The sequence below is a fragment of the Protopterus annectens genome, chromosome 17.part0 (genome assembly GCF_019279795.1).
Source record: "Protopterus annectens isolate FY-2018-M chromosome 17.part0, PAN1.0, whole genome shotgun sequence".
In the NCBI taxonomy this organism is placed as follows: domain Eukaryota; kingdom Metazoa; phylum Chordata; order Ceratodontiformes; family Protopteridae; genus Protopterus; species Protopterus annectens.
This window is the reverse complement of record NC_056751.1, coordinates 178891843-178914186: the sequence shown is the minus strand read 5'-3', so window position 1 is coordinate 178914186 and position 22344 is coordinate 178891843. Positions and strand designations below refer to the sequence as shown.

The 22344-nt window shown below is 35.6% G+C and overlaps 1 protein-coding gene across 1 annotated transcript in view; it reads left to right on the top strand.

Annotated features, from left to right (window-relative positions):
• The window catches only part of LOC122791837 (fructose-1,6-bisphosphatase isozyme 2-like), a 181779-nt gene that overhangs the window by 117035 nt on the left and 42400 nt on the right, over nucleotides 1–22344 (top strand). Inside the window, exon 4 of the mRNA XM_044059798.1 lies at nucleotides 16420–16560. Coding sequence (XP_043915733.1) covers nucleotides 16420–16560 — 141 coding nt within the window. The remainder of the gene's footprint in view (nucleotides 1–16419; nucleotides 16561–22344) is intronic.

Below are 22344 nucleotides of genomic sequence, written 5' to 3'. Positions count from 1 at the left end.
GATGTGCATGCAGTCTATAGCACCAACTACCTCAGGGTATTCTGCTATATGGTAGAAGAGACGCATATGCCTGGTCAACACCTCATGGGCGGTGGGGAAATATATGTGCCCATTGGCATGTGGTGTCATGCTATCCAGGAACTGGTGGAGTACCCTGGATGCTGATACCTGTGAGACCCCCATGATATCCCCAATTGGTCTTTGGAAGGTGCCTGTGGCTATTAATCTTAAGCCTACACATATCTTGGTATCCATTGGGATGGGTTCCCCTCTATTAGTTCTGTGTGTGAGGCGTGGCCGTTACAGCTCAACGATTTGCTGTAGAATGTCCCTGTCTACCCTATAGCACTCCAGCTTATGTAGGCCCTAGTAGCTGGGTCTGTACACTCTTCTCCTCCTCCTCACTGGGGGTCAGTTGTCAGCATTCTCCTCCTCACCACCCTCAGTCTCTAGCACATATTGATGGAGTAAAGCAGCAGCAGCCTGTAACATTTTTAGTTAGTTTTGACCATTAAAAATCTCCTGTCTGTGTACACCGGTGGTGTAGAGTTGGGTCTATATTATAACATCAAAGTTTTACAACTTCGAATGTTATAATATCGAACCCAGTAGAACGAATGCTTGAAATAGCGAAGCCGCAGAACACCGAATACTTTCCTAGGGAAAGTATTCGGTGGGCCGTTTCTGCAGCTTTGCTATTTCCTCGACTGTGGAGCGAAGGTTATGGACCGGGTTAAGGTAAGTGTGTGAATGAAGGTGAGTGTGTGATTGGGAGCGGGTTAGGTGAATTAGGGTTAGGGCGCGGGTCAGGTAAGAGTGCAATTGCGTGGACGTGAGGGTTAGGGTGGGGTAGGTGAGTTAGGGCTAGGGAGCGGGTAAGGTGAGTGTGCAATAGTGACGGACCTTAGGGTTAGGGTTGGGTTAAGGTAAGTGGATAGCTAGTGGTGTATATATGGTTTAGTGTAGGGTTTTGTGAAGTGTGTGTGTGTGTGTGTGTGTGTGTGTGTGTGTGTGTGTGTGTGTGTGTGTGTATTATTTATTTTGGTGTGCTTGTGTTATGTGTATGTTTGTCGGAACAGTGAATTTTTTCCCTGGGAAAAAAATTCGCTATTCTGACTGTTCAGTATTCTGGTGTTTCGCTCTGCTGGATTCAATATTATAACATTCAAAGTTGTAAGACTTCGATGTTATAATATTGACCCATAGAGTTTGTGGGGAAAAACAGTCTGTAGGGTGTTTGCATAGTTTATAGTAGTGTGCTCGCTGCTGCATGTGTAATTGGCTGATTCTGATACATTTTACCTGCCAGCAATGCTAGTTCACCTTGATTCGTTTCCTACTGCTGTTTCCCCAAAAAACAGTCTGAAAGGTGTTTCCATAGTTTATAGTAGTGTGCTCGGCTGCTGCTGTTCCTCCCTATTTAAGCCCTGAGGTGCACCGTGCATACCCAGTGCTGAAATGTAAATAGTGCTGCCATTTCCTCTTTTTTTTTTTTTTAAATCTCCACGCGTGGCACACACACCCATTTAGGCTATGTACATATTGCTAAGGCACATCTGACACACCCCTTCCTTAGCTGTGCTTAGCTAAGGGCAAACACGGGCCACAGAGCTCCAATGAGCTTACAGCAAGCATGACCCCTTATGAAGTCATTTAGCTCTTACACTTGCACTGTTGTATTGCTGCACCTACATGGTTAGGTACAAGCTGACACTTTGAAGAAATATGTGATTTAGTATAACTCCCCTCAATTGCATATCCCAGTGTGTAGGTCATTAGTTATGGCACTAACACAGACCCTTTCCCCTTGACAACCAGTGCTGCCTGGTATTGTTTACATTCTGCAAGCCATTGACTATAATGTCAAAATTCAGAATTAACCTAAAACTGACTTTTCTCATTTTTATTTTATTTTCGGCACAATCCTGTTTGCATTCTGCTACCCTATGTTTAAACGGCCGAGATCGGCAAAAAAAAAAACAGCTTAATTTTCATAATAATTAATCACTTTTCAATGCCAATAGCCTTATATGTGACCATTGGCATGTTTAATGTACATAATACATGCTCTTCCATGAGCTGTCATGTCTCTGTTTTGTCAGTTGCAGAAATGTACTCAGTTATTTTCTGAATACATTTCTGCACTGACTCCATTCTAGCACAGAGACCTGTCAGCTTGGTGGATCGCAAAATCACCTAATTTGCATGGTTTTCACCAGCAAATGAGGTGATTTGCATATTTGGCAGTTTTCGGTTCCAGAACAGTGTAGGGCCACTCATGCACGTGAAAACAGCACTATCCTGAATCGCTCGGTGGCCATTTTCTGTGCAGGAGCTCCTAAACTGTTCCTGCACAGACATTTCAGCTTCCTGAATCCCAGGGGAAGTCATTGCTTAATTACATTGGACCCAGACTTGAGTGTGGAATAACGATATGGAAACCTTATAAGAAAACAAGCATGAGTAAACTAGAAAGAGTACAACAGAAATATACCAAGAGCATTCATGGATGTGAAAATTTAAGTTATAATGAAAGACTAAAATATCTGAACTTGTTCAGTGTGTCTTATAGATATTTAAGAGAAGAGCTTATTCAGGTATATAAGGTGTTTAAAGACAACTATCTCTGGGAATGTTTGGGGTTATGAAAAAGTAGTAAAGAATCATCTGACAATCTATGTAAAAGATTCTGCAGGAATGAGAAGTGTACAAATTGGCTCTCTGAGAGAGTAGCTGATGCATGGAACAGATTACCAAACTACATTAAAGCAGGCACTAGTTTACATATTTTAAGAACAGCCTGTATACTTATTATGTGAACAATTGTTTTGGTATATTGGCAGGCTAGAATGGTATTAATGCCCATGCTTGAAATATTTGTATGTATGTATTTATGTTTGAAACTCCTGCTGAATCCAGCAAATTCATACATTATGACTTTTGCAACACCTCAAGAACTTGTCACCTGTTCACCCTTAACCATCAAGCACTGTAATGGCAATTTTATTTCTAGCACAGTACAAAAAGATATCCAAGAATCACTCTGATCCATCTTTGATCTTGTCCCTTCACACTGACACCTTATTATTAAAGTTAATTCACAACTACATTTTTGCTATAGAATCACTCATCTGCTGTCTCCCACTTCAAAGGCAGCCTAAGCTAAAACTATCTTAATACCAAAACTTGAATATGGTCTTCAACTGCTGTGTCTTACCTCACCACAAAACATACATAAGATGCAAAAAAATGAAAACAGAAAATGTATAGTTATCCTGCTGGCTGATACCAACATGAATCACTGCAGTCTCTTAAAACAGTCCAAGTGGTTACTATTGCAGACATCACTTTGCTCCTCAGCACTTTAATATTTAAGATTTTTCAACTCAGCTGCTCACTAAAAATAATTATTTCTATCAGAGAACAAAATTATTCCATAAGAAACAGGCAGAATGAATTTCCCATTCTAGTCAGACTAAAATTAAAATCTATAGCAAGAGAAAAAGCATTTTCAATAGTGGGACCTGATACATGGAACCACCTCCCCAAAGAAGTAAAGCACAGTACAAAATTGGAATCATTCAGAAAATGTTACTACATGAACATCTGCATCATTATGGTAGATGCTCCTCAGTGAGTGTGATGATGCCAGTCAGTATGACATTGATTATCCTAGAACTAGTACAAATCTTATGAATACCTTGGAGAATATCCACAGCCGAACCCCCTCCACAAAGGCATCCCACAACAGCTACCAGTAACTAAAGAGGTATCAGTTTCACCAGCATTATCTGTAAATCTATTGAAAGTATTATTGCTCATCTAATTTACTGATCTAATTAACAGTGACACAAAACATTATTGCTGATCTAATTAACAGTGACAGAGTGACCTCCAAACCCTCAAATGCAATCTATTTGAATTTGTGAAAGGCAGGAAGGTGAGAGCCAGATTGTCCACACTGCCTACATTGACCTTGCTAAAACTTTTGACATCATTTTCATGCAGGCATCATAAGAAAACTCTCTAGTGTTAGCATTAAACTTACACTGTCGGCAGGATAGCTAACTGGCATATGAGTAAAACTGGACTAGGCATTACATCTTCTAGCCATAGAAGTATTACTAACAGCATCTCACAGGATTCAGTCTTGGGTCCCCTGTTTGGATTCTACATCTCAGAGGTACACGCAGTCATATAAGTTCTAAGGTATAACCAAGTTTGTAGATGAGTGCAAATTGTGTGTTGTCGGTTCACCTTGTGACATTCATATTCAACAAAGCTTACATTAGAGTTATACCTGGTGAGCTACTCATGGGCTCATTCTAAATGCTGAGGCATAACATATCAATCTTTGCTAAGACTATTAGCCCTTTATCTTATCATATTGCTGGAATTGCTCTTGAAACAGGTCAAATTATTAGAGACCTGGGTACTTACATTGGCAATTGTTTTTTTTTTGTCCAATATGTCTCATCTGTGGTCAGAAAATCTATCTATCTTGCACAATATACTATGATGTGCAGATGTGATTGTGCCCACATAATTTAAGCATATATATGTATATATGCAGCAGCCTAGTTGAAGAATTTTAAAGTGCTAAGGTACATTGTAACTATGTCTGTAATAAGTAATGTAAATAACTAATGCAATATGCTAATTAGAACAGTGTTACTTTTGTGTTCAAATTATGACAGTAACTTCACTGATAATACTAATAACATGAAGTTGGAGAGATTGACAAGGAAGTGGGAACTTAGTTGGGGAATGAGATAAAGCAGAAATGAAAATGTGAATGGTTTAATGAGATTTGATATTTAATAAAAGTTTTGCATAATCAGCTTGTTTTTCTTAGAATAAATTGGTTGCTAGAAAGAGACAATGAAAAAAAAAGATCAACACTGTAATGAAAATTAGCTGGGACAAATTTCTTAATGTGCAATTAAGAAAGAATGATTGTTAAGCTTTACATAAGTAATTCTTTATTGCTCTTATTCAGTTCCTAAATATTTATCTCTACTAACTTTTCTGGAAGGTGGTATATGCATATGGTGATACATTTGTATCTAGTTATATAATTAACTTTTCTTTAACTTTGGTACCAATGAATGTTTCAAATACTTTCTAATTAACATCAATGGCTTTAGTGATATAATTTAACATTCAGTAATATATACAAAATATATACTAATATGTATTTTGGAGTGTGAGAGTTAAAACATGTTTATGAACAATAAACTGACCCTTATTGACATATGGTGTTATGAGAACTGATATAGTATGGAAACATAAACAACTATGGTGAAGAACTGTTTGTTAATTATTTAGTTGTCCTTATTTCTTAGTCAAAACATAGCATGACAGCTGAAGAACACTATGAAATGCAGATGTGTTCAGAAGCCATAGTTTAAGCATGTATATACTAATGTTAGGCTTAGTCAAAACAAATAATTTTATATAATTTTCCTCTTTCTTTTATTGATCTTTTTGTTTCATCTTTCTTTTGTATTTCCTGATTCTTTGTTATTAGTATTTATTTGGCTTTAGATATAATATTATTTAATTAATACTTAATTTAAAATGATGATTTACATTTAGGTGACATAGATTTTTGCTACCTGTAGATACATCTGGGATTAAATTACTTATTGTATAGCTAGGCAGTTAGTCTTGGGCTAGTTAGGTTACTGGATTCATTCATTCAGATTCCCTAACCAAGCTAGAAAATTACAATTTCCTTGAAAGTGTTAGAGAATTGCTTTTTGTTTAATTTTAATATATTAACTTATGGTACATCTTTTGGTATGTTATTAAAATATTCAATAATTTTCCAATGAAAAGCTAGAGAAACCATATAATGTACATTTTTATCATATAGTACAATATAGGCATAGAATAACATAATTTAAAAATAAAAATATCTATATTGTCAAGCCTGTCCTTTAATACAAGTGATTTGTCTTAAAGATAATAATGCAAACATTATATTTTATAAGAACTTCACTTATTAGAAAAAGATATACAGACATTTGGTTTCAAAGATTATACAATTTTAGTAATTTTTTTTTCTTTAAGGAGAAAATGAGGGAAACCATAACATTACTGAGAAATAAAGCCATTGCACTTAACATTTTAGTGACATTGAGGGAATGTTAGCAATGTTTACTAGTGAATATCAAAATAAGCTCTTTACTCTTGTCAGAGTATATTGGATACTGGCACTTGAATGTAAATTTGTGAAAAAAGCATTTATACATTTTATATAATAACTAACAATGTATACTGAATTTAGGAGGGGGAGTGGTTTTCATGACATTTTTGATAAAAAAATCCATTTCTAACATAGACTTCATATTTTCATCTTCTGCTAAGACCCTGAAGAACCAGGCAATGCTGTTGAGTATAAATATTTAAATTATGTTGTTGAACAGACACTTTGTTTTTACTCACAGGTTTTTATAACTCATGCAAGTATCAACATAATTTTATTTCCAAGTATTTGAGTATAAAAATTGACTCTGTTAAATTTATTTCATGTTCTTTGACTCACAACAGTGCTCTTACTTTTATATGGACTATTAACCACAATATGGTTTCTCTAACAAAAATGTACAGAATCCCCTCATGCATGGCAAATTTGAACAAGTTTAATAAATGGTTTAATAAGGAAATAAAAAAAAAACTATCTCCTAAATAATGATAATGGTGAAGTGAATGACAATATACTATGGAAATGTTTAAAATGATACTTATTTAGTAGAATTTATAGTTAATGTCATACAAAAGTAAAGGAATAATGATCTGGTTAAGATTCAATAGGATTTAAATGTCTACAAGTTACCAAAAGGAAACAAAATATTCTTATGGGTTTAATTAAGACATTTCATAAAATATTAGTTGATTTTAAATCACAAAATATCAACAGCTTTAGAAAAAGATGAACAGACACTTATATGCAGTAACTCCAAAGGACTTATAAATGCTAACAACTAGGAGTAGAATTTTAGCCAGATCAAAACAAACAAGCTTTCAAAAGAAAATAGTAGAAATCTAACAATATCCTAACCTTGAATTAGATGAATAAATCAAAACTATTTAATATAATAATTTCAGGTGTAGATGGGATAATTGGTGAGATTTATAAAATAATTCCCAAAATGCTATTAACCCGTTAGAATACTATGCATTAAAATTCAAAATGGGGGCATGGTTTGTACTTCATGGTAAAATGCTTTAATGTTCCTTTGGTGAAAAAGGATAAGGATCCAACCATATGTGTACTTTATACTCCAATTTCATCATTAAATGTAGATTATAAACTATTTATTTTAATTTTATTCAATGGCTTGTACTGCTGTGAATGTAATAGATGACTATAAAACTATGTTTATTATTAGAAGGAAAAACATAGGAGAATATTAAAATAGTCTAATCATGATTCAAAACACTAAAAACAAACTTGGAACAAATGGCTCACTCAAAGCTGGAAATAATAACCACCAGAATTGTACTTCAGGGAAAATTCCCTTAAATCCTTTTAAATTCACCACTAGGAGATTTAAAATCAAATACTTTTATTTATACATAAAATGATGAGCACTTTTGTCTTTGTACATAAAAGACTTCATCAGACAAACAATCAAGTTACAATAAAAATCAATTAATGTAACTGTGATTTTCCCAAGCCATCCAATTCATGAAATATTTTCAGATTATTGCAGTTTACAATACATAAATAAAACACAAATAAAACACACTCATGTGAGGTTAGCTCAGTAGTCAGGCTGTCCACCCTACAAGCACAAGGTTCAACTCCCACCTCGTGCAGGCAACCAAGCTCCTGATGCCCAACCATGGAACCCAGCTCTAACCCAAAAAAACAAGTTTTTACAATTATAAATTCAGACTTAACCTTGAATGTTGCTCCTCAGTAAAACCCATAGCTGGCCTTAGGCATAGGCCAACTAGGCAGCCACCTAGGGCACCGCTCTAGCAGGGGTGCTTTTCCAGTATTTATTGATGTAAGTAGACCAGGATGGGGGCACTGAGTGGTGTGATGGGGGGCGCTGTGGAACCCTTTTGCCTAGGGCACCAGTTGACCTAAGGCCACTCCTGTACTAAAACCAACTTAAAAACATGTATTATCTCATTGAGTCCTTAGTTTTATCAAATAAGCTATTGATACATTTTCATTTAAACCTGGCTGGAGATCAGCATTCAAATACAATTGCTAATAAAGTTCACGCTTTTCAATGGTTAAAGTCCAAGGTCCCCCTCTTTCATTCACTGCAATTTGTTCAAATATGATGAATTTAAAACAGTGGGTAGGGTTTTGCTGTACATGTTTAAACAATGCACTTGTATTTTTCTATATTTTAATATCATAAATATGTTTATAGACTCTCTGTCTCAGTCTTGTCTCTGTCTTACCAATGTAGAAGCATGTTCATGCTGAACAAAGTGCACATTGTGTTGCAGTCAAAATGCCCTCTAACTATGATCTTATGAGTGGAAATAAGGCCATTCTTTTTAATAAAATATGTTGGCACTGAGGGATTTTCCCACACTTGAACATTCCAGGGTTGTTGGTGTTAGGAATTGCCTTAGATATGCTCAACCCTTTTTCAAACATTGCCTTTAATTTATTCCCCATTTTATGTACTACATGTGGGAAAGAGACAACATTTTCTATTATCCCATGCTCGCTGCTTAAGATGGGCCAGTTCTTCACGAATATGTTCTTTATTGCCTTACTATCAGTTGTAAAAGTGGTAATAAAGACACACTTAAAGGTACTCTGATTTTGGGATGTGATTATAGTCTGAGTAGTAGTAGGCTCAATATCATTATTACAATTCACATTATTTTGACAGATAGCCTTCTTATTTTCCAAAATTGGATTGAATATCATTTGTTCTTGCTTATTCATGACTTCACAAATTAAGTCATCACTGAAGTTATTTGGGTACCCTCATACCATAAACATGTCCTTCAATCTCAAGCATTCATCCCTAAAAGTTTCATCAACTGCCACAATTTTAGTGACCCAAACAAATTACCCCTTCACCACCACTCTCTTTTGAGTTAATGGATGAGAGCTGAAAAAGTGAAGGAAACTGTTAGAGTAAGTGGGCTTTCTGTAAATTTTAGACACAAATATCTGGTTTGTTATGTCTTTCATTAACAGGATACTGAAATAGGCAATCTGGTCCATGTTACATTCATGTGTGAAATTTCAAAACTCTGCAGTTGCAATAAGGTACTCAATAAATGTTGGAATGTTGTCCTTCTCCCTGTCCTAGAGGATAAAGATATCATCCAGGAATCAGGTGTAGAATCTACAACGGGAAAAAAATCTGACATGCATGTGCATTTATGTATATATATATATATATATATATATATATATATATATATATATATATATATAGATAAATATATATATAGATATATACATATATTTATACACGTGTGTGTGTGTGTGTGTGTGTGTGTGTGTGTGTGTGTGTGTGTGTTCATGTACGCGTGCACTGGCACTTATTTATGTATGTGTGTATCAACATGTTATCACTGACTTGAATTTGAGTAATTCTGCAATGGACTGGATCTCCATCCAGACCTGGCTCCAGCCTTACACGTATTGCTTGCTAGTATAGGTTCTGGCTCCCAGGACTTGAAATTGATACAAGAGATAAAAACAAACAAGCAACAATGAATACATGGTGTTCAAACTGTGCAGTGAAATGAAAGAAATAATTAACTGTATCTGAGTAATACAGCAAACTTTACATAATTTAGACATGTCTCCAAATGCAGGTAAGCAAATAGCTATAAAAGGCAAAACAGTAGTGAAGAATTATTTCATTGGGAAGTTTTATGAAAGTAAAATGAGACAACATTTTCATAAAAAACATTAAATATGAAGATATGAAGAGCTTTGCTAAATATCATGTACAAAAGAAGAATCAGGACTGCAGTAACTGCATGAATTTGCCTTTCACATTTATTTATTTATTGTTAGACTATGACATCTTGGTGGATTTTTTAGTGATCAGCAGTGTTAACCAGTACTAACTAATCAAAAGCTTATGTGATGATGTGAGGTATTGCCAGCTATGCCAGGAGAAGTAGGGCAGTGGATGTGTAACAATGCCAGCACAGCTAGCTGGAATTTTGTAAAGAATTAGATGTCATTTGCATATCAAACTGATTTGTACAGATGCTTGTGTTGAAAAATGTATTTGTAAAGCTGCTTGTGTTAAAAATGTACCAATAGTGGGTCCTGATGAACAGAAAAAGAAATGCATTTGCATGTCAGACTGTATTGTAACTGTGGACATGAATATATTGTAACAGAGGATGCTGGAAGAGAAGAGGTTAATCTCAGTCCAGCTAAATTTGAAAAATAGTTTGAAATTAGATTACCTGGTAGGCAATAAAGATTGTATTTTACAGTTCTGATTGCAGCCAGAGACACAATGTCTGTGAAAATAAGAAGTAGGAATCATTGTTCTATTGTCCTTGAGGTTGAACTAACCGCTACTCTGGAAGGGTTGAAGTTTGAAATTGCTTTATGACTTTCAGAAGCTGCAATAGATCTTAACCAAAAATAAAGACTTGCAAGGAGTGTCCAAATAGAGGTCGGAAACCAGGATTCCTTCTTAAAAGGATCTTTTATTGAAAATCAGAAAACACCAATAACGCCAAACCAATCTATACATTTTCGACAAAGGCAAGTCTTCATCAGAAAGTGATCTTAAACAAAAAACAGAACATTTAAATAGCCATTCAATATCATGATTCAATTAATCCAATTAAAATCTAACCAATAAAAATCTCTAATACTGAAATGTCCATTCAAACTTCTTTAACAGTGCTATTTACTTAAAAGTTTGTAAGTACAATAAATAAAATTTTTAATACACAACATAATTATTCAAAATACATATAAATTAGTTAAAAATTGTATCTTCCCTTTATATATATATATATATATATATATATATATATATATATATATATATATATATATATATATATATATATATATATATATATATATACGAAGTTACTATTGCAGTTGTTTAAAAATAGTTTGAAGTTTAAAAAATCTAGCCCTAATTCCATATTTCCATAGCCACCTTGTGGCTAAAACCTAAAATCACAATTTAGCAGCCCTTAATTTAAGAACTTATTGTACTTACAAACTTTTATGTAAATAGTACTGTTAAAGAGGTTTTTTTAGAGAAATCATGAGGGGAGAACCAATACTTATAGGGAGAATATAGACAAATTATATTTTTTGGTAGAGAAATACAAGCGTCTTGGTTGTGATTGTTCATTCCTTAGGGAATGCTTAAATAAACAAATTGTACCTAAGGGTCTTCGTATAGTTAAGTTTCCGAACAACGTTATTGAAGGTTCTGAATTTCATTCAGAATTAATTAAGATTTATGACAAGTGTGGCTTTGATGTTGTGGGTTCTATAATTAAAGAAAACGAAAGAGTTAGAACAATTTTATTGGACAAGATAGAGCGAATTAATGTAAATATTATTAATGACTTGCTTTTTAAGGTGGAATCTGAAAAGAAATTATATAATGACATTTTTTCTGATGTGGAGTCAAAATGTAAGACTAATATGAAAAGGAAGCAGGCTAAATTAGAGATGGATATAAGGGATTACATGTATGGTAGGGCCTATCCTAAACCTAAAACATCTTATTCTTTTGCTACTGCAGCCTTTTACCAAACTGACAATGGACCTGTAGATTCTCCTAGACAGAATGTAGATCTAGAGGGGCAGGATATGTTTTTGATCAACCTGAAATTTTTTAAATGGATATGCCTGCCCCTTTACGGAGATTGGACAGGATTCGCCACCAGAATCCTGTCCGTTATCCACAGTACAAGAACAATTACAGATGGAATTACCATTGAATGTTCATTTAGATATGAACACTCCAGTAACAAAACAAGATCATATTTATACATTGAATGATTACAAGATTTTTAACTATAGTGATATAGAAGTAAAAGTGGAACATTTTCATTTATTTTCAAAGGGTTTTAAATTTATTCCCATTAGAAAGGCCAGTTTACCCAGACTAATTGTAGATTTAAAGTTATTTTTAAGAAAAATGAACTTTGCTTTATTATTTCAGGAAAACAAAATTGAAATAGAGGGTACTGGCTCTCTGAGGAAAAGAAGCACTATGAACCCACCTTTACATCCACAATTGAAAAACTTGGATATAATTCTAGAAAGGGAAATTAGGAAAGTAGTAAGCCAGCATAGGATTTTTCCTAATTTGTCAGTGGGTGAAAAAGCAGTGTTAAACGAACTGAGAAATAACAGGAATGTCATAATTATGCAGCCCGATAAAGGTGGAGGTACAGTATTGATGGATTTTATAACCTATGAATCCAAAATGAAGTATTTACTTTGTGATACCTCCAAATACTCAAGAGCTTCTGTCAACGAGGTCAATTTGGCACATTCCAAAATTAAGTTGTTATTGTATGATTTACTATTGGAGGGTTCCACTGATAAGGACATCTATAATTTTTTGATTAACCTACATCCCAGGGTCCCTTCAGTTTTCAGGATACCCAAGGTCCATAAGGACCAAGTGGACCCTCATCTTAGAGTTATTGTGGCCTTGGAAGGTTCTGCTACTACTTCACTGGCTAAATTTGTGGATGACAAACTAAAAAAGCTTTCTTATGAGGGTCCAACTGTACTAAAGGACTCTTGGGATTTTCTTAGGTGTGTTCAACCTCATTTATTTTCCTCAGAATTGTCCTTTGTTACTTTAGATGTGGTAGATTTATTTGGATCCATTCCTCATGATGTTGGGCTTCAGTGGCTAGAAGATAGTATGAGGGATAACAAATAGTTTTCAGGGGACAACTTTAGGAACTGTTTAACATTCATGGACACAATTCTCACCAACAATTATATGTTTTTCCAAGGAGAATTTTTTAAGCAAAAGAGGGGAGTTGCAATGGGGGCTAAATGTGCACCCACATACGCGAACATAATTTTGTCCAGATGGGAAGAATTATACATATTAAACAGTCCTTTTGTTGGGTGCTGGTCTTTATATAAAAGGTTTCTGGACGATATAGTCATATTTTGGACAGATACACATCAAAGATTTATTGAATTTTTAGATTATTTAAAAAGTTCCACCACTTTTTTAGATTTCAATTTTAGTTATAATTCAGAAACCCTCATTTATTTGGATGTTTTCATTTCAAAAAAAGCTGATGGCTTCTCTTCTTGTATTTTCCATAAGGAAACATTCTCCAACTCTTACCTACATTTTAAGAGCAGTCACCCCTTTTTCCAGAAGAAGAATCTGGTTAAGGGACAGTTAGTAAGAGTTAATAGAATTACTTCAGGTGATCATGACTTCATCATTGAAAGTGGTAAAGTTTTAGAAATGTTTAACAGACGTGGCTACCCTGATATGTTATTACAAGAGATGTTTGATTTAGTGGCCCAGGGAAGAAAAGATAGATTTGCCCCTATTTTAGCACAAACCATTCAAGCTGCAGGACATACAAATACCCACATGAATGAGCTTAAGAAATGGGATGATGCATTCATTTTAGATTATTCAGGGGATGCAGCTGTAATTAAGGAAGTTATTTTTAATGAATGGAACAGGTTTGTGGAAATTTCTGATTTAAATGTATTCAAAAACAAATCTTTGAAGTTTACTTATCGGAAAGACTTAAATTTTAAACAATTATTTGAGTTTGGTATACAGAATAAGGCTAGGGCATCTTTAAAAAGAGTGGGTACTTTCAAATGTGGATCCTGCTCACAGTGCCCCTATATAGCTAATAAAACCAGCATTTACATTACAGCAAGAGACAAGGAGATTACTAGTGACAGTTTCTCCAACTGTAATACTTATGGTGTGGTTTACATTGCTATATGTAAAATGTGTAGTTCTTACTACGTTGGAAAAACCGAGAGAAAGTTAAAAAAAGTATATACGAGCAATTTATGAAATAAAGAAACAAAATAATAAAAATGCCCTTTTTAGACATACTTTGATTTGTTCCCAGGCCACATTTCTTTTCTTTGTCTTAGAAATTATTCCAAAGGAAATAAGAGGTGGCATGTGGGAAGCCAAACTCGAATATAGAGAGTTGTACTGGCAGATTATTTTGGATTCCACCAAGTTTCCTGGTTTGAATGACATGATTTCCATTTCCTCAGTTCTTAAATTAAGGGCTGCTAAATTGTGATTTTAGGTTTTAGCCACAAGGTGGCTATGGGAATATGGAATTAGGGCTAGATTTTTTAAACTTCAAACTATTTTTAAACAACTGCAATAGTAACTTCGTATATATATATATATATATATATATATATATATAAAGGGAAGATACAATTTTTAACTAATTTATATGTATTTTGAATAATTATGTTGTGTATTAAAAATTTTATTTATTGTACTTACAAACTTTTACGTAAATAGTACTGTTAAAGAAGTTTGAATGGACATTTCAGTACTAGAGATTTTTATTGGTTAGATTTTAATTGGATTAATTGAATCATGATATTGAATGGCTATTTAAATGTTCTGTTTTTTGTTTAAGATCACTTTCTGATGAAGACTTGCCTTTGTTGAAAACGTATAGATTGGTTTGGCGTTATTGGTGTTTTCTGATTTTCAATAAAAGATCCTTTTAAGAAGGAATCCTGGTTTCTGACCTCTATTTGGACACTCCTTGCAAGTCTTTATTTTGGTTTTGGTTGTCGTTTGACTTGCTTCCATCTTTTGGTTTGTAATAGATCTTAGCAAAGCTCTAGGTGTGTAAGGTAACACATCTGTACTAAATTCTGGTAGCCTCCAGTAAAGGGGATAGTATGGGAACCAAAATCAGGTGACCAGATGTATGTGATGTCATTCTGTAATCCAACAGAAAAATGTTTTAATACTAGATGAGACTGAAGTTTCTGAGCAGTCTGTTTTTGAAACCTGACATAGAAGGATAACTCCCCTATGTCATCTTGCCTTGATCTAGTAAGTGACCAGGGATAATAATTCTTTAGATCAGTAAGGAAAATATAGTACTTTGTTTTGCATTTTCGTGAATTTATTCATCTGTGTTATTTTAATATTGCTTGGGGTTGAAACTCTGGTGTTTATTGTAAATAAATATTCTGTGTTTTTATGTTCTGTTATTATTTATTATTAAATATATTTAAACATTTCATTGTGGCTGGTCCTTTAGAGAATATTTTAACCTTTCAGAATACGTATATCTATTTGATGACTGTGGCCACTCCTGAAAGGCTTACTGCATTGGCCAAACACTACCACTGGTATTAATTTCACTCAGTATAATTGGGTACCCTTGTAAGAGCCTGAAAGTAGCTGGATTTGTAGTGTCTAGTGGCACTGTAACTACCTTATAGTTTGTGCAGAAGGGGGACATAGCTAGAAAATCTGTGCCAGCCTTTCCCAGGTGTGTGTGTGTGTGTGTGTGTGTGTGTGTGTGTGTGTGTCTGTCTGTGTGTGTCTGTGTGTGTGTGTGTGTGTGTGTGTGTGTGTGTGTGTGTGTGTGTGTGTGTGTGCAAATCAAATCTTAAAGAGTGATGTGTGTCAGCTGCTTGGAGCAGGGACAGAGAGCACTGGTATCACAGACAGGATGGTGGAGGACTTGGCTTCTACACTTGACTGAGGACTCAACTCAACAGCTGTGCCAGTAGGGAGTCTTATTGGAGGCCTGGATAGAGAGAGAGAGAAATCCACACCCTAGACTGAGTGTGTTGCTCGTGTGCTATTAAGGGAATTTGTGCTTTATGTAGAGAGCTGCATCTGGAAATACTGGGCGTATCTATTTTTGTTCCAAGTGAACAGCCCTCTCCAATGTCACTGGTGAAGCTTCAGCCTTCTTGATTACTGACCCAGAGGAGGGGGTGTCACAGCTTACAAGGTACATAATCCTTTGTTTGTCTTCTTTTTCACTGGTTTCACATGGTACTTCACATTACTCTGTAACTTCTGACCTTAGACATAACCATTCTTTGATCAACATTTATGAAAGGTACACCACAGCTACTGAACTAAGAATGACATTTTCTTTGATATTGATGATGTTTACTGCTGGATCTAAATTACTTACCTGACTAGCTAGCCCTCAGCAGCACACACAAGACTCCTTTAATTGTTGCTCTTGAAAATCAGAGAAGCATTTTGTATAAAAAATGTGTTACCAGTGCTGCTGGTACTTGTGCCTGATACACACCCACTGTCAGTGAAATTGTACTATGAATGGACTATTCCTGCAGAGATGAGCTATGTGTTTTATTCCTAAACTGCATCTCTCTGCATATGGTACTTATCTGTGCCATATTTAAAAGTCTAATCACTTTCTTCTTTCCTTCCACAGACAACTGACACAGAACCTTCAGAGAAAGATGCCCTGCAGCCTGGGAGGACCATTGTTGCAGCAGGCTATGCTTTGTATGGCAGTGCCACTCTGTTAGCACTTTCTACTGGTCAGGGTGTTAACTGCTTCATGCTGGATCCAGTAAGTATCTGGTTGATAGCTCAAAACTGTCCTCTTAAATTTAACTTCAACGGTAATGTTATCTAAATTTGTGGCACTCTTGCTACTGAATGTGTATGCTGGGTAAAAGAAGATGATCTAGAGACTTCAGAGTCTACCTGTCTAAAATGAAGTATTTATTTTTAAAAGATGAACTACATATATTTTCATATGCTTATTCAATTGTGGCTCCCTAAAAGAACATGTTCAGAATAAATGTTGAGAGCATACTATGTGGTATATGTTTTGATGTATATTCCAAATCTTGAATTATCTTCGTAGCTATAAAACTGCACAGAATTACCATAGTGTGTACAGGAAGTAAATTCTGTATTGTATACTTTGCTAAAATGTGACCCTTTGCTGGGTCTAAGGCAATGAGTTGTTTGTTTTTTCTTTGAAAGTCTGTGCCTGGAAAACAACACTACTGGTGCTAACTCCAGATTACAGAAACCTAAGCATAAAACTAAATATAATACATGGAGAATACTTTTTGTGCTCTAAAATTGAGAAAATATAACCATGCTATAGTAAAGTTTGTGCATAAGAAACCATCTATAACAGGCAGGTTATCAGGAAGTTCTTACAAATAACTTGTTATTACAGAGGCTCACACTGCCACACAGATGGCAGCAACCATGGAACTACATTACCAAAATATTAATATCTATTAAAGCAGTAGCACACTTTGCACTGCTGAGAAATGAAAGTAAGGCAGAATAAAGTATTTAACAGCTTTTGAAGTAACTGATTGACTGGAGGTGTGCTTAGCTTCTGGCTATCATTTGTATGGCAGTGTGAAGTGTGCTACAGCTTTTAAATGTGTTAGACATGCCATGCTGCTACACTTCTATCCTTTTTTAAACTAAAACTGTCCGTTTTACAAATAATAATATATGGGTCTCTGGTCTTAACTTCAATTTGCTTTGCGTTCTCAAAATAGATTCCAAGAAATTCACCTCTCACCCTTTCACTCTTGAGGTAAAGTTCTTAGAATCCATTTCTTGAACAAATAGTAAACTGGTTATGGTTGTCAACCCAGCCATCATCCTCCATTAACAATAAAAAAAAAATGTGACAGACACATTACACACCTTCCTGGATTATGGAGTACGTTCCTCCTCTATATTAATAAAAAATGAAACGGGTTGAAGGGTTTCTAAGCACTGAAATATAACTAAATGATATTATAGGGAGAAAAATAACTTTGGGATGAAATTAATTACACTGAAGGGTGGAATTGTTTTTATAGATCTCCAGTTACAGAGTATATGAGAACTGAACAAGATTCTGAAATGGATATACCTCTTCAAGACATTTGAAAGTAGAGATAAACCCTTATAATAAATTGAGTACTGAGTCTTAAAACAAAAGTGTGACATTGGTTAAAGTTTTTAATGGAAATATAACATTTGTTGCTTGTTTATAAAAGTCCCGTAATTCCTGAGATGTAAGTCAAGTCTAACATGTAATATATTACGTATGTGTATTCTAAAAGTTTATGATCTGCCATCACCTGTTTAAAAATCCTTTGTTAGCTTGTTGTAGCACAGGGCTACATGTGATAGGACAGGGAATTTCATTTTCAGGAATGGCATTTAATCTGAAGAAGTTAACAGGCTGTGGGTTGCCAGATGAAGTCAAAGTTTATTCCGAATTGACTGCACTCTCACTTTGAGTATTGAGTTTATAAACTGAGGTGATAACTGTGAACACTGAGAAAGAAGCCTGCTGACCAGAGGCAGCCAAGCAAGTAAGGGTAGACAAGAGGACTCCAGACAAGGAGTAGTTAAATCAAATATCCTAAAACCTACAAATGTATTCATTCTGTTCAGCATCTCTTCTAGCTTCTGATTGTAAAGTTTCTGTTTTCATTTTTAACTGTTTGCATACTGGTACATAATAAATGGGAATACCTAATAGAAGAAACCGAAAGGGCAAAAAGAAACAAATATGCAAACCACAACTTTAAAATGTTATCACAAAGAACTTTATGCTCACAGTCATAGCACTACTCCATTATTTCCATATTCTGTAGGCCACCACAACAGGTATTAACATGCCAGTAAGAAAGTAAGGAAAAACAAACTAAAATGAGATTATCTTTTGGTACAACCAAGCATCTTCAGTTATAAAGCTAGGTAGCAGCTCAGCTCGTCATAGCAGCTAGATCATACAGGTCAGTTTACTACTGGTTTATAAGAGGCAACCAAGGTAGCCATATACTGAAAAGTGCTAGTTTTAACTCATTTGATTTGTAAGCATTTCTAGTTGTCAGTACATTTACTAAACTTATATTTTATTATAATAGGAAGCATACTTGATCTTGATTTAAGCAGTATTATTTGTTAAATAGTGATAAAAAAGTATTAATGATTGCTTTAGCTAGTTTGGTTCAGAATTACATTCAAATGACAACATTCCTACGAAGAGCAGTATATGAATATAGACCAAGAAGTGACCAAAGATCACATGGACAGCATTAACTCTATTATACTGTGAAGGAAATGAGGTATATAAGACAGTATGAAAAGAGGAAAATACAAGCAGAGGTAGACACACAATGAATGTAGGTGAGGGATGGGAAGGTATGGTACAATTGTTTTTGGGATACAACCCCCTTTTATTTATATGTACTGTTCCCTTCCTCTGACATATACCAACCTCTTCACTCCCCCTAAATGTCTAACAGGCATATTTCATGTTCCCTTTATTGTTTGACAGGATCTATCAGTAATCCTCAATTTTTTTTCATCAGAATATTACCACTGATTATGTTTTACTATTTGCCATATTGTATAGTCACAATTTTAGTGTGTTTACTTGCCTTAAACATTGTTAAAATCTGAATAATTGTTGTTTTCTTTGATAATTTTACAGGCTGAACCTAACATAGGTCTACTTGGATCAACATGCCACCATGTATCCAATTTTAAATCAATAGGCAAATAAGCAAATAAGAGGGGAATAGTATGCAAAGTAAGACTCAATATAGAAAGAAGGTGTACAGGAGTGTTCAGGACAAACACAAATGGCTTAGACACATAAAAAGAGAGACTGGATAAAATGGTGATGCAGAAGGTTAGATCATACATAAGGTATGGAATAGGACACACATGTATACCAGCTAGGGAAGAGAGTGAGGTGCTGGCCAGAGGTGGGTTTCAGTGCAGTCCAAAGGTGGGAAGTTGGCATAATAGTCAAGGTGTTTAGCTTACAGACACAACGTACAGGGTTTGATTCTCACATGTGGTAATTGGCTAGGCTTAAAATGGCCCACAAGGGCAATTAACCTAGTACTAATCTATAAACCTTTGAACCTACACAGAAACATTCCCAGGTGATGATCCCATTCAGATATTGTAAGGTAGTCTTGGACTCTCCAGAGGCCTAGTGGTCAGGGCCTGCCTCTCCAGAAAAGCTTTTACTTGCTGAAGTTTGGTGTCTGTTTGACATTTGATATCCTCCACTGTATTGTCAAACATTGGTCGGTCAACAGATTGTAGGACATGGATATCCACCTTAGTGTGGTCTTCACCACTCCCTGGTGAGATAACTACAACTCATCATCAGACACACCATTAACAACAACAATAGGAGCTAATGTTAAAGGTTTCTGGACCTCCCAATTTTCATGTTCCTATTTAGATGGGCCTGCAGAGTGGATATGCAATGTGCAAAGTGCCATAAGTGTAATAAGTCATCAAAATACATTGAACTCTAAGGTAGAAAGCACTACTACATATCACATTTCGCAGACAGTCATTCTTGCCTGTGGTGTGTATCCCCTGACAAGCTGAACAATGAAAGTGTTAGTGACTGTTTTGAGGGGCATTCATTTTGCTTGAAGATAAAAAAAAAATCACACTTGCAGTACATCTTTTGAATGCTATCCTTGCACTTCACCTTCCCACTTGTGCAGACTCTGGGGACACAATGCTTCAGATCACCATAGCAGTGTCTGCCTTGTTCAATAGACTGCTGTATACCTGTAGACTTGCTCAGTATGAGGCCTAGGTCAAGTCGCAATCATATACTTTCTTGAATAGCCTAAAATATGGCTCTAGAAGCTGCTGCCTTCATCTCCTGCACACACCATAGAGTGGCCCCAAGTTTTGAAGTGCTACCAGACATCTATGCCTTGCAGAATGTCAAAGGCCAAATGGCATAACAAAATGTCAGCAGCTTTTGTGAATATGCATGATTGTGAATGTCAAAGAGTACAAGCATTCACTTCAGCTGTGCATCATGTACTCATGTATCTATGTGTTATACCTGCCTTCAGAATGATAACTGTTTGAAATGTTGGGGGGGGGCTTGCCCACTTTGCAAAAAGAAGTTCTAAAAAGAAGAATAATCTTCGAGATTCAACCTTCTCTTGTGTTTTCAGTCTTTTTTTTTGATATGTTGGCACTCAACATTTTGAGTGACACATTTCAGTAGGGAGCCTTGCGAATTCTAGAATGTGATATGGCAGGCATAGATGTGCTGCTCATTATGAATGTTCCTCATAATTTTACTGCTGCAGTGGCCTTAGCTATATGGGTTATATCCTGCCAAGGATATAACGGCTGGCCTGCTTCCAAAGCTTCAGGCCACCAGATCCCTCAAGTGTAGCACCTACAGCCACTATGTACCAGGGGTTATACACGTACTCTGTAACTGTTGGAGTCCCCTTAGTGGGTAAGGGAGAGCCACTCTTGTCAGTCCTGGGAGAGGGGACAGGGAAGGTTTCCCTGTTGTGTCAGAATGCTGCATTCCCTGGGGAAGGAGCTACTGCCATTTGTGCCACAGCTGGTCTCAATTTTCCTATCAAAAAGAAAGAGAAAACCAAACATGTTCCTCCTCACCTTTCTTTGGATAGGAGTATTTTACTGGGACTGACTCAGGGTGTAATTCAGGCTATTGATCCTTCTTGTAAAGTAGTTTCTGATAAAAGAGCGATTCCTCTCTTCCTGAAGAGATTCAAGATTCTGACTCTGAACAGGAAGATGCAGGGTGGATTCAGGGTTTTGCCCTCAGATTTCTGATTCAGACTTGGAGGTGAACTCAGTTTCTGATTCTTCTTGTGGGTTTTTTCTTTCTCTGAGACTATTACTAAAATGTCCCAGTGTTTTCAGTGGGAGAACACTGAGGTTTCTCAATCCCCTCAGAAAATACAAAAGTTGTTAAAGAAGGATTTCTCAGAACCTACACCCATTCCTCCTGTCCTGTCTACTTTAGAGAATGTGTGTCTTACTGCTTACAATTCTCCTGATAGTCAGCCAGCTGTCCCTACAAAGGTAGATAGGATGTGTAATGCTCCTCAGTTTTTTTTTACTTTTTATACACTATCCTTAAACTTGACCCAGGAGCTATAGCTTTAGTTGATTCTACTGCTGTCAAGTAATTAATTCCAGTCCTACTCTTTCTAATAATGAGGGGAATTTTTTGGCAGGTATGGGAAAAAGTATATTCATCTGCAGCTTTGATTTTCAGAATTTTGAATTATCAAGCTCATATATTAAAAGTTTGTTCTGACAAATTGTGAAAGTATGAGGAATTATTTAGCTACAGTTTCTTCATGTGAAGAAAAATCTACTTTAAATAACTTAGTTTCTTGTATTGCCCAGGACACTACTCATCGTTTGCAATGTGTGTGTATGACACTGTTGATACTTCTTCCAGTGCTATGGCCACTGGTACTGTTTAATGGGGTGTGCTTGGCTGCATTCTTAGAGTCTCCCAGATGATGTAAAGAATTAGATTTTAAATTCTCCCTTTGGA